This window comes from Podarcis tiliguerta (genome assembly GCF_965153285.1).
Source record: "Podarcis tiliguerta genome assembly, chromosome: 18".
NCBI lineage: Eukaryota > Metazoa > Chordata > Lepidosauria > Squamata > Lacertidae > Podarcis > Podarcis tiliguerta.
Window position 1 is genome coordinate 6,124,078 of NC_139551.1, and position 12,775 is coordinate 6,136,852.

The following is a 12,775-nucleotide window of genomic DNA, read 5'->3' on the forward strand; positions in this document are numbered from 1 at the left end:
AGTGTAGGCAAACAGATCTGCCTCCCCTCTCTTGAAAACCAGAGTCCTCGGCTCACAAAACGTCCAAGCTTTTTATCTTATTTGGCAGCGGTTTTTCTCGAAGCTTCTTGTGTCCCCTCCTTGACTCCAACCGCTTCCATTTCCCTGCGAGATATCTGCTGGGGGGAAATGAAAGCAATGGTGAAGCAACCTTTGTTTTTAGCAAATGATGCCATTTGGGTAAAACACGCGCGCGCGCACACACACACACACACACACACGAAACGAGGGGGGGGAACCAACGCGTCCTCCTTCCTCCAGGTTTTTCCTGGACCGGATGCTCAGCAGCTCTCTAATTAAAACGGATGGGGCCGAACACCTCCTCCCCACCCACGTATCTCGTTGCTCCCCCATCCCCGGCGGCGCACAAAAGCAAATTAAAGCCGGCTTTCAGTGGGTTTAAGCTTTTCTGCAGATTGCCACCGGGGCGCGGCGTTGGAAATTGAAGCACAAAATACCTTGGAGAGCGACGCCGCCGCGCGGAAGCGAAGTCATCGCGCGCGGCTAGTTGGGGGCGCATAGCGCCGGAGACATCGATTTATCCGGGGAGAGGGAGGGTGGCGGGGATGGGGGCGAAGAAGAAGCAAGGCTGAAGGCCGGGTTGGATTCCTCGGGTACCGCACATGCAACCAGCTCGTCCTCCGAAGCGCTGCTATTCTCGGGGCTAAGGCATTTGGGCTTTGTGCGTAAAGCAAGGATGCGCCGCTGGGATTTGGAGAGAACGTTTTGAGCGTCAAAGGCGGTAAGTAGAGAAATTTGCTTCTCTGGGAATAACGGCATGGCGGTGGCTGTGCAAATGCCCCCCCCCCCCCACTTTACCCAGCGCAATGATGATGACAGGGAAGCTGCGAGATTAAACGATTCTGCGAGGTACGGGAAGGTCTGTGGCTTTGCAGCCGAGCATCTTCGTGGAGCTGTCGGAACGGAGACCCTGAGATGTCGCCGGGAGGGAGGAAAAGGGTTGGCGGAAGATGCATTCTAAGAGCTAACATGGCACTTGCTTTGACAGCGTTAAGGGAGCTCTCCGCTCCGGGAAAGGATGGTTTTAAATCGGCTCAGGGAGACAGACAGCCCGGAAGAAAAGGGAACGATGGAGGACTCAAGGCCGTATTGCGCGACGCGCGGCGCAGCCACGCTGAGCATTTAAGATGGCTCATTTTGGGGCATTCGAAGGCAGCCTTGTTGCTTCAGTCTCTGCCATCTCTGAGTAATGCCAGTGATCTCCTGCTAAAGCGTAGCAGCTTTCTCTAGAGGCAGAGCCCTTCCAGGCCGGTGTGGTCTGCAACATGTCTTTGGCAGGAGAATCATAAGGTATTAGCGGCGGGCTCGTTCTGTTCTGGGGTGCTTCCCCAATGCTACCCAAAACCACTGTTTTCTGGAGGGGCTGTAGCGCAGCCAAGGGGCCCAGAAATAAACCCAAGCATATGTGCTGTGAAAAAGGTGTGCGGTTTTCAGCAGAAAGTTGCAGGGCAGGATACAAAGGCCTGTGCTGCCCCAAAACCTTTGCAAGAGCAAACGGTATTGAAAATGGAATTAGGCACAGATGCCCCAATAGCATCACCAGTGCGCAAAATAATGTCTGGAGGACCCCCGAAGATTCTAGTCCTCATCATCTTTAACGAAGACCCTTTGTTAAATAGAAACGCAGGAAGCTGCCAGACCATTTAGCTAAGTATTGCTACACTTAAGAAAGGTAAAGGTTAAGGACCCCTGGATGGTTCAGTCCAGTCAAAGGCGACTATGGGGTTGTGGCGCTCATCTCGCTTTCGGGCCGAGGGAGCCGGCGTTTGTCCGCAGACAGCTTTCCGGGTCATGTGGCCAGCAGGACTAAACCGCTTCTGGCACAACGGGACACCGTGACGGAAACCAGAGTGCACAGAAACGCCATTTACCTTCCCGCTACAGCGGTACCTATTTATCTACTTGCGCTGGTGTGCTTTTGAACTGCTAGGTTGGCAGGAACTGGGACTGAGCAACGGGAGCTCACCCCATCGCGGGGATTCGAACCGCCGACCTTCTGATCAGCAAGCCCAATAGGCTCAGGGGTTTAGACCACAGCGCCACCTGTGTCTACACTAGCTGGTAGCAAACAGATGAGTCTTCAGCAGTGGCATAGCGTGGGTTGTCAGCACCTGGGGCAAGGCAAGTAATTTGCGCCCCCCCCCGCTGCACTGTCCCTCCCCCAGATAGTCCCTCGCTCACTCTCGGCACTGCACCACACGCCTGGCACCCTCCCCTCCACAGTGGGCAGCGACCTGGCGGCTCGGATCGGATTCGCACAGCCAGCACTGCAGCGAGAGAGAGTGAGTGAGCCAGGTAGGGGCAGAGAGCTGCGAGTGCGAGTGCGCCCCCCCCCAGATGTTGTGCCCGGTGCGGCCGGCCCCCCTGCACCCCCCACGCTACGCCACTGGTCTTCGGATGTCTTCTAAAAGTCAGATAGTTGTTTTTTTCCTTGACATCTGAAGGGAGGGCATTCCACAAAGCGGGTGCCGCCACCAAGAAGGCCCTCTGCCTGGTTCCCTGTAACCTCACTTCTCATAGGAAGGGAACTGCCAGAATGCCCTCGGAGCTGGACCTCAGTGTCCGGGCTGGACGATGGGGGTGGAGACGCTCCTTCAGGGATACTGGGCCATTTAGAGCTTTAAAGCTCAGCACCCACGTTTTGACTTGTGCTCCGATACATCCTGGGAGCCAGTGTAGGTCTTTCAAGACTGGTGTTATGTGGTCTTGGCGGCCGCTCCCAGTCCCCAGTCTAGCTGCCGCATTCTGGATTAGTTGTAGTTTCCGGGTCACCTTCAAAGGTAGCCCCACGTAGAGCCCATTGCAGTAGTCCAAGTGGGAGACAACCAGAGCATGGACCCCTCTGGCGAGACAGTCTGTGGGCAGGGTGGGTCTCATCCTGCATACCAGATGGAGCTGGTAGACGGCTGCCCTGGACACAGAATTAACCTGCACCTCCATGGACAGCTGTGAGTCCAAAATGACTCCCAGGCTGCGCACCTGGTCCTTCACAGTTGCCCTATTCAGGACCAGGGAGTCCCCCACACTTTTGCCTGCCTTAGACCGAATCCAACCTTAGGTCTATTTAGTTCGGTACTGTCTGCACCAACTGTCAGCATCTCTCCAGGAGTTTTGTGTGGCCGCAATGGAGGATACTGAGCAAAGTTCACTGCCGCCTCCTTTATTGATTTGATTTACCAATATTGGATTTTTAAAAATACGTATTGACTTCTATTCTTTGTTGCTCTGTTGCGTGTCACTTTGAGCATAGCATACATGAAAGGAAAAATGGTATACAAATCTAATAAATAATAAACTTATTATTCGAAGCATTGCCTGCAAAGGAATGCACCCCAGGGTAAAGTAAATGGTTCCCCTCTCTATTATCCACCCCCCCAAAAAAATATATTTGCATCTTCTTTTGCAGGCTGAGCTCAACAGCAAGTTAACTTTGCTGTGCTTCTGAATCCTTTATCCGAAGCAATATGGGGACTACAGAGGCCACCCTGCGTATGGAAAACGTGGAGGTGAAAGAGGAATGGCAAGATGAGGACTTCCCCAGGTTGGTTCCGGCAGCTGTTGGTTATTTTTAATTCATTTAAGCCCTCCCCATTCAAAAATATGCAAGTAGCCATCGTTATACGAAAAATTGGGGGTTGACTTTTGCAGCGCAAATCCCCCATTGAGGGATGACCCCTAAGTCCATGATCGCCCTGACCTTATCACTGTGATCAATGCGACGGTCACCTCCAGACTGGATTATTGTAACTCGCTCTATGTGAGGCTGCCCTTGAGACTGACCCAGAAACTCCAGCGGGTGCAGAATGCCGCGGCGAGACTCCTTACGGGGTCCTTGCTGCAGGATCACGTTCACCCGGTGCTATACCAGCTGCACTGGCTCCCGGTGGAGCACAGGATCAGGTTTAAGGTGCTGGTTTTAACCTTCAAAGCCCTCTACGGCCTAGGACCCTCGTACCTACGGGACCGCCTCTCCTGGTATGTCCCACGGAGGACCCTACGGTCTTCAAACAAAAACATCTCGGAGGTCCCAGGCCACAGGGAGGTTAGGCTGGCCTCAACCAGAGCCAGGGCTTTTTTGGCCGTGGCCCCGATCTGGTGGAATGCTCTGTCACAAGAGACCAGGGCCCTGTGGGACTTGACATCTTTCCGCAGGCCCTGCAAGACGGAGCTGTTCCACCAGGCCTTTGGCCAGGGCACAGCCTGACCCCCTCCTTTGGCAATCCTCACAGAACTCTAGCCCAATGGTTGCCATTAATTTGATTTGAACTGATTTTATAATGAATTGATTTTAGAATGCTGTATTATTTTATTGTTGTTAGCCGCCCTGAGCCCGGCTTCAGCTGGGGAGGGCGGGACATAAATAAAATTTATTATTATTATTATTATTATCAGTCAGAGAAGAATGGATGGGGGCAGGATCCAGTGAAAACAAAGCAGATCTTTATTTTTCTGTTGCGGCAGCGTTCCTCTGCACCTTGCAGAGAGGTGAAGACCCAGAACAAAAGCGTGTAAGAACTTCTAAAGGCTTTAGAAATTGCCCAAGCCCTAGCCAATGGCCACCCAAAATTATCACACAAGGGTCATAGAGCGAGGCGGGTCTACAACAGAAATTTTAGAGTGTGGCTTGTCTGTCAAGATCGCCCCACCTTGACCAGATTAGGCCTTTCTTTTGAAACTGCAAATACCTGATTCCTGAAACCTCCCCTATTCGTACGCAAGAGGTCTCTTTGCACAGGATTTGTAAGTGAAAAGAAGTATTGGGGAAGGTTAATAATAATAATAATAATAATAATAATAATAATAATAATAATGTTGTTTAGTCGTTCAGTCTTGTCCGACTCTTCGTGACCCCATGGACCAGAGCACGCCAGGCACTCCTGTCTTCCACTGCCTCCCGCAGTTTGGTCAGATTCATGTTTGTAGCTTCGAGAACACTGTCATCAGGGTCTTTTCCAGGGAGTCTTCTCTTCTCATGAGGTGGCCAAAGTATTGGAGCCTCAGCTTCACGATCTGTCCTTCCAGTGAGCACTCAGGGCTGATTTCCTTAATCTCTCACTGCCTCCATTTCCTCCCCTTCTATTTGCCAGGAGGTGATGGGACCAGTGGCCATTATCTTCGTTTTTTTGATGTTGAGCTTCAGACCATATTTTGCGCTCTCCTCTTTCACCCTCAGTAAAAGGTTTTTTAATTCCTCCTCACTTTCTGCCATCAAGGTTGTGCCATCTGCATATCTGAGGTTGTTGATATTTCTTCCGGCAATCTTAATTCTGGCTTGGGATTCATCCAGCCCAGCCTTTCGCATGATGAATTCTGCATATAAGTTAAATAAGCAGGGAGACAAAATACAGCCTTGTCGTACTCCTTTCCGAATTTTGAACCAATCAGTTGTTCCATATCCAGTTCTAACTGTAGCTTCTTGTCCCACCTAGAGATTTCTCAGGAGACAGATGAGGTGATCAGGCACTCCCATTTCTTCCAGCACTGTTTCCTTAGGGATTTTCCAATGTCCCTCACCAAAGCATGCATGCACGCACATGAACTTAGCCTGATCTTTTATTCCCCTTCCTTCCCTTCCCTCCCCCTCCCCTTTTTATGAAGATTACCTGCTCTGGGATCCCACAGCTAATTCTCCCCTGGTCTCCTCGCTGGCCCAAATAGGACTCATTTAGCCAGCTAGCCCTGGTGATCACCTAATGTTTATTGGGTGGATTTTCCCCCTAAATTGATTTTTGAATTCTGAATTTATTGTTATTCACGTTTTATGCTGTATTTTATGCTGGTTTTTTTGTTTTTGTTTTTAATAATTTTTATTAAGTACAAATTAGAAAACATACATATTTACAACAAAAGAAAATACAAAGGAAAAAGAAAATACATATAACCAAGGGGAAAAAAATTAGAGAATACTTTGCCTCTTTTCATATTTACAGTTATTTATACCTCTATAAAATGCTATTCGCAATAAAGGAGTGAAATGAAAGATAAGATATCAGGGAAAAAAGAACAAAGAAAAAATAAAGAAGTAAAAGAAAAGGATCATAGGTGAACATTTTTAAAAGTAGATAAGTATTCACTATACATAGCTGTTTAATAATAATAATAATAAATTATGCTGTTTTTTGTTGCATCAATTAAGTGTTTTAAATTTGTTGTTAGCCGCCCTGAGCCCAGTTTTCTGAACCAGGAAGGGCAGGGTATTAATATTAATTATTATTATTATTATTATTATTATTATTATTGAGGGACGCGGGTGGCGCTGTGGGTTAAAGCCTCAGCATCTAGGACTTGCCGATCGAAAGGTCGGCGGTTCGAATCCCCGCGGTGAGGTGCGCTCCCATCGCTCGGTCCCAGCGCCTGCCAACCTAGCAGTTCGAAAGGACGTCAAAGTGCAAGTAGATAAATAGGGACCGCTTACTAGTGGGAAGGTAAACGGCGTTTCCGTGTGCTGTGCTGGCTCGCCAGAGCAGCGATGTCACGCTGGCCATGTGACCCGGAAGTGTCTCCGGACAGCGCTGGCCCCCGGTCTCTTGAGTGAGATGGGCGCACAACCCTAGAGTCTGTCAAGACTGGCCCGTACGGGCAGGGGTACCTTTACCTTTATACACAGCCGTTTAATAATAATAATAATAATAAATTATGCTGATTTTTGTTGCATCAATTAAGTGTTTTAAATTTGTTGTTAGCTGCCCTGAGCACGGTTTTCTGAACCAGGAAGAGCAGGGTAATAATAATAATAATAATAATAATAATAATATTAAAATGAAATGGGTTCGATGAGGGTGCATGGGCATCGACAGCTGTAATCTAATATGGCCCAGGGGAGTAAAGACATCACTTCTGCATGGAGCACACTTCTCACTGAGATCCTATTGATGGCCACAGCGATTCTGTCTTCCTAAGACAGTAGTCTCCCTGTCTAGTGCCAGCTGCCAAGGCAAAATTCGCTGCAGCAGATGGAACCAACAAGCCATGCCATCTCCTGTCTTCCTATCCGCTGCATCATTAGCTGAGTGCTCTGTCTATGAAAGGCACAGCTGCAGAAGGGACTAAGAAATGCCTTTTTCAGTCACTGGTAAGGCAGGGAAGCGAGAGCTGGACCATAAAGAAGGCTGATCTTAAAAAGCAGAGACATCACCTTGCCAATAAAGGTCCGTATAGTATAAGCTATGGTTTTCCCAGTAGTGATGTATGGAAGTGAAAGCTGGACCATAAAGAAGGCTGATCGCTGAAGAATGGATGCTTTTGAATTCTGGTGCTGGAGGAGACTCAAGAGAGTCCCATGGACTGCAAGAAGATCAAACCTCTCCATTCGGAAGGAAATCAGCCCTGAGTGCTCACTGGAAGGACAGATCCTGAAGCTGAGGCTCCAAGACTTTGGCCGCCTCATGAGAAGAGAAAAGACCCTGATATTGGGAAAGATGGAGGGCACAAGGAGAAGGGGACGACAGAGGACGAGATGGTGGGACAGTGTTCTTGAAGCTACCAACATGAGTTTGATCAAACTGCGGGAGGCAGTGGAAGACAGGAGTGCCTGACGTGCTCTGGTCCAGGGGGTCACGAAGAGTCAGACATGACTAAATGACTCAACAACAACAACAACGGCAGGGAAGAGGGATGCGGGTGGCGCTGAGTCTAGGGCTTGCTGATCAGAAGGTTGGCGGTTCGAATCCCCGTGACGGGCTGAGCTCCCGTTGCTCGGTCCCTGCTCCTGCCAACCTAGCAGTTCAAAAGCACGTCAAAGGGCAAGTAGATAAATAGGTACCGCTCCGGCGGGAAGATAAACGGCGTTGCCGTGCGCTGCTCTGGTTTGCCAGAAGTGGCTTAGTCATGCTGGCCACATGACCCGGAAGCTGTACGCCGGCTCCCTCGGCCAGTAAAGCGAGATGAGCGCCGCAACCCCTGAGTCGGTCACGACTGGACCTAATGGTCAGGGGTCCCTTTACCTTTAAGGCAGGGAGGGGCCTGTTATTCAGTGGGAAGGCATGGGCTTTGCAATGCAGAATATTTCGAGTTCAGTCCTGGGCACCTCCAGCTATTTATTAATTCATATCCTGGCTTTCTTCCTCTTGGGGCAAAACATGCCTGTGATTGAGCAAAGGTGTTTTTTTAAAAAAGAGGTAAAGGACCCCTGGACAGTTAAATCCAGTCAAAGGCAACTATGGGGTTGCAGCGCTCATCTCGCTTTCAGGCCGAGGGAGCTGGCCTTTGTCCGGGTCACGTGGCCCGTGCTTTTTTTCTGGGGGTACGCAACCCTCTAAACATTTTGTGAATCTAAGTTTGGGCTCATTGAGGGGCAGTATTTCAATGAGAAAGGAAAATGAAAGTACAGAGGTACCTTGGGTTACAGACGCTTCAGGTTGCATACGCTTCAGGTTACAGACTCCGCTAACCCAGAAATAGTACCTCGGGTTAAGAACTTCGCTTCAGGATGAGAACAGAAATCGTGCTCCGGTGGTGCGGCGGCAGCGGGACGCCCCATTAGCTAAAGTGGTGCTTCACGTTAAGAACAGTTTCAGGTTAGGTACGGACCTCCAGAATGAATTAAGTTCTTAACCCGAGGTGAAACTGTAATGATATTAATAATAATAATATATAATAATTTAATATTCATTATTTATTATATATTATATACAATCATACCTCATGTTACATTTGCTTCATGATACGTTTTTTCAGGTTGCGTCCTGCGGCAACCTGGAAGTACTGGAAAGGGTTACTTCTGGGTTTTGCTGCTCGCGCATGCGCAGAAGCGCTAAATCGCACTTTGCGCATGCGCAGATGCGGCGCTTCAGGTTGCGGGCTTTTCATGTTGCCAATGGGCCTCCGGAATGAATCCCATATATATATATATATATATATATATATGCTTTCGTAGATTTTCACGGGTACAGGAATGCAGGTTTTGGTGTCCTCGGGTGTCTTCCCGTGTAAAAGTTGGGGTGTCTAGGCGACGTTTCGACGAGGTCTCACTCGTCATCTTCAGGCTGGTGCTTTCGGCTTCTTGTTACTGGAACAGAGCAGGATCTCAGTGTTTGAGTTCCTATAAATACTGTTGAGGAGGTGTGGTGTATAGCCTCCATCTCTTCACACGTTCCAAACTCCTTCCAGTTCATAGAAACAATAAAGAAGCAAAACCTACAACCCAATGACCTACTTGTGAGCTTCGATGTTGTATCTCTCTTCACACAAGTGCCCATTAATGAAGCCTTGTCAGCCATTCAAAACAAATACAATCCCCCCGAATACATCTTGGACCTGACCAACCACTGCCTAACCAACACGTACTTCATCCACAATGGACAAAGATACAAACAGATAGAAGGAGCACCTATGGGATCACCCCTCTCACCGGTCATCGCTAACCTGTACATGGAACACTTTGAAACCAATGCTTTAGACAAGTCAGAACACAAACCCAAACTTTGGCTCAGATATGTTGACGACACCTTTGTAATTTGGCCACACGGGAAGGAAAAACTGGATAGCTTCCTCACACATCTCAACAGCCTACACCCCAAAATACAATTCACTATGGAAATAGAAGCCAACAACCAACTTCCCTTCCTTGACGTCCTAATCTACAAAAAACCTGATGGCTCCCTAGGACACACTATCTACCGGAAAAAAACACACACCAACCGCTACTTACATGCACAATCACACCACCACCCTGCACAAATAAACTCCGTAGCCAAGACTCTCATCTCCAGAACCAAACGCCTGGCTGACGAAGACCACTTGACAACTGAGTTACAGAATCTCTCAAATGTGTTAATTGCCAATGGATACCAGCAAAACAGGGTTACGAAGCTAATCCAAAAAGAAACACCCCCCAAAAACCAAGACACAGAAGAAAACAATGGCATAGCCCTCCTTCCTTATATCAAGGGCACTACAGATAAAATTAGCAAAATCCTCCATAAACACAATATCAAAACAGCCTTTTGCACCAACCAAAAAATAGCCAATATCCTCAGAAACCCCAAGGATAAAATTCAGTTGGAAAACCAAGGGGTCTATGAAATACCCTGCAAAGTCTGCCCAGCCACGTACATTGGACAAACAAACAGACGAATAAATGCACGGATCGCAGAACACAAGAATGCCGTCAAAAAAGAAGAAAAAACTTCCTCTCTTTTCCAACACATGAAAGAAACAGGACACGAAATTAATTTTGCAGATTCCAAATTGCTCTTTAACATGGAACATCACCACAAGAGAATAATCATGGAAGCCATCGAGATAGAGAAACACCCTCACAACATGAACAAGCGTGACGACACATCCCGCTTGCCAGACATCTGGAAATTAGCCCTCCCCACAAAATCTGACACCAGATCCAGAGGCACACAGAACGCCATCACCAATCAACCACACCAGACCCAAACCCAGACCCTCTCCACAGATAAATTACAGACACCATCCAGTAGCCAAACCAGGGTGGCACCTCCGGATGCTGCACCCCCCTGCAATCCCTACACAGATCTGGCTGGCACAGGCCACAAAACCACAGCTCGCCCCTATACACGAAGCCAAGCCAGAGCACAACCAAGTGCAGTACAGCCATCTTCTCAGAAAAACTCTTCACAAAGTTCAAGAGTTCAAGACACGAAGGCTTTAGCAACTAATCCACACCTAATGACCCACCTAAGTGGGATTCAGGAAATCACTCAAGAAATCACTCAAGATATCCCTCAAGTAATTAAGGAACAAAAGAAGAAAAGGCACACTAGCCTGGGAACCTCCTCTCTGCCCAGAACATTGGAGGCTATACACCACACCTCCTCAACAGTATTTATAGGAACTCAAACACTGAGATCCTGCTCTGTTCCAGTAACAAGAAGCCGAAAGCACCAGCCTGAAGATGACGAGTGAGACCTCGTCGAAACGTCGCCTAGACACCCCAACTTTTACACGGGAAGACACCCGAGGACACCAAAACCTGCATTCCTGTACCCGTGAAAATCTACGAAAGCATATATATATATATATATATATAGTGGTGCCTCGTGTTACATGTGCTTCAGGTTACATACACTTCAGGTTACATACGCTTCAGGTTACAGACTCCGCTAACCCAGAAATATTACCTCAGGTTAAGAACTTTGCTTCAGGATGAGAACAGAAATCGTGCTCCGGCGGCGCAGCGGTAGCAGGAGGCCCCATTAGCTAAAGCGGTGCTTCAGGTTAAGAACAGTTTCAGGTTAAGAACAGACCTCCAGGATGGATTAAGTACTTAACCTGAGGTACCACTGTGTGTGTGTGTGTGTGTGTGTATATATATATATATATATATATATATATAATAATTTATAAGCCATGCGGTCAGACATTTTTAACGGCTGGATCGGCAGGAAGCCTTTGAGATGGGGGGAAACAATAACTGGGAAAGGGAGGCTTTCCCTTTCTGAAAACCAAAATAAAGCAAACGAGCTTGTGTAATTACGTCAGCACCTCCCGAACGTATGCGCTCATGCGCTTAGCAGATATTAATCCATCTGGCCGCGCAAGTCCCGAGCGGCCGGTACGGCGAGAGGGAATCCGGGCGAGGCAAACCGAGCCGTTTGCCAAAAGCAGGGCTAAATTAATACGTCTTCTAACAAACCGGGTGTGTGGGGGGAGAGGACGTTTCCGGCCCCCACCAGATGCAAAGGAGATGTGCAGAATGACATGTTCCGGCGAGGCATACAGATGTGGAAAGATCCCACCCCAAAAGCGGGTGTTAAGTGTCTGTCTTGGCTGCCTGAGAGATGCCGGCTCTATTATCGAGCCTGAGTGATGCTCACGGATGCTGGGATGCAGGGAGCATGCTCAGTAGATTCCTGTGCCGGCAAGATTAGAGGAGGCAGGCACCATAACAGCAGCTGAGAGGGTAGCATCATATGATCGGCGCAGCCCGAAATGGTGACACATGATCAGCTGGCTCGATTCAAGAAAGTCCAGAGGAGAAGAGAGGGGAGGAGAGGGAGAATAGGTATAAGCGGAGGCCGAAAGGAGCGGCGAAGCTTTTGAGACCGGAAACTGGGCGTTCTCGCAGTCAAGAGCTGCACTTAAGGTAAAAAAGAAGCAGCCTTTCTTGTCATCCTCTGCATCCATTTATAGCCTTAATCTCCCCTTCCAGAGCCAAGACAGATGCATTTATTGACGCTGCTTGGATGCTAAAAGCATAGAGGTCAAAGCTGCTAAATTTGCCCCTCTAAAATAAAACTGCTTGTGTGTTTACGATTTCTCATCTGTTCTTCCCCTTCTACGTTATTGCAGAGATGGGGGTAAAAGAAAATTTGCTGTTTTGTTTTGTACTTTTTGAAACAAGCATATTTCGTAACACACAACCACTGGTTTAGGAAGGGGAGAGTGGGATTATGCAGTAATCCACGTAATTGCATCATTTATTTTGCTTCTGCCAGCCTTATGCCGAGGCCCGGCGAAAGAAGGGCAGGATAGGTGCTGCCCTTTCTGGCTTTAACTCTATGAGGGCTGGGTGGGGGGGGGGGTGATTTCTCCACCCTCCTGACCGGTAGAGATTTGGAATCGTTTGGGCTTCATCTTTTCATCCAATGCAATTCTGGGCTGCATCAATAGGAGTATAGCATCTAGATCAAGGGAAGTAATAGTGCCACTGTATTCTGCTCTGGTCAGACCTCACCTGGAGTACTGTGTCCAGTTCTGGGCACCACAGTTCAAGAAGGACACTGACAAACTGGAACGTGTCCAG

The 12,775-nt window shown here is 48.4% G+C and overlaps 1 protein-coding gene across 1 annotated transcript in view; it reads left to right on the forward strand.

Moving 5' to 3' along the window:
* The first annotated feature begins 299 nt into the window (after nt 1-299).
* ATCAY (ATCAY kinesin light chain interacting caytaxin) overlaps nt 300-12,775 on the forward strand; it is a 32,882-nt gene continuing 20,406 nt past the window's right edge. The window contains exons 1-2 of the mRNA XM_083421811.1: nt 300-781; nt 3,467-3,601. Coding sequence (XP_083277937.1) covers nt 3,525-3,601 — 77 coding nt within the window. The 5' untranslated portion in view covers nt 300-781; nt 3,467-3,524. The remainder of the gene's footprint in view (nt 782-3,466; nt 3,602-12,775) is intronic.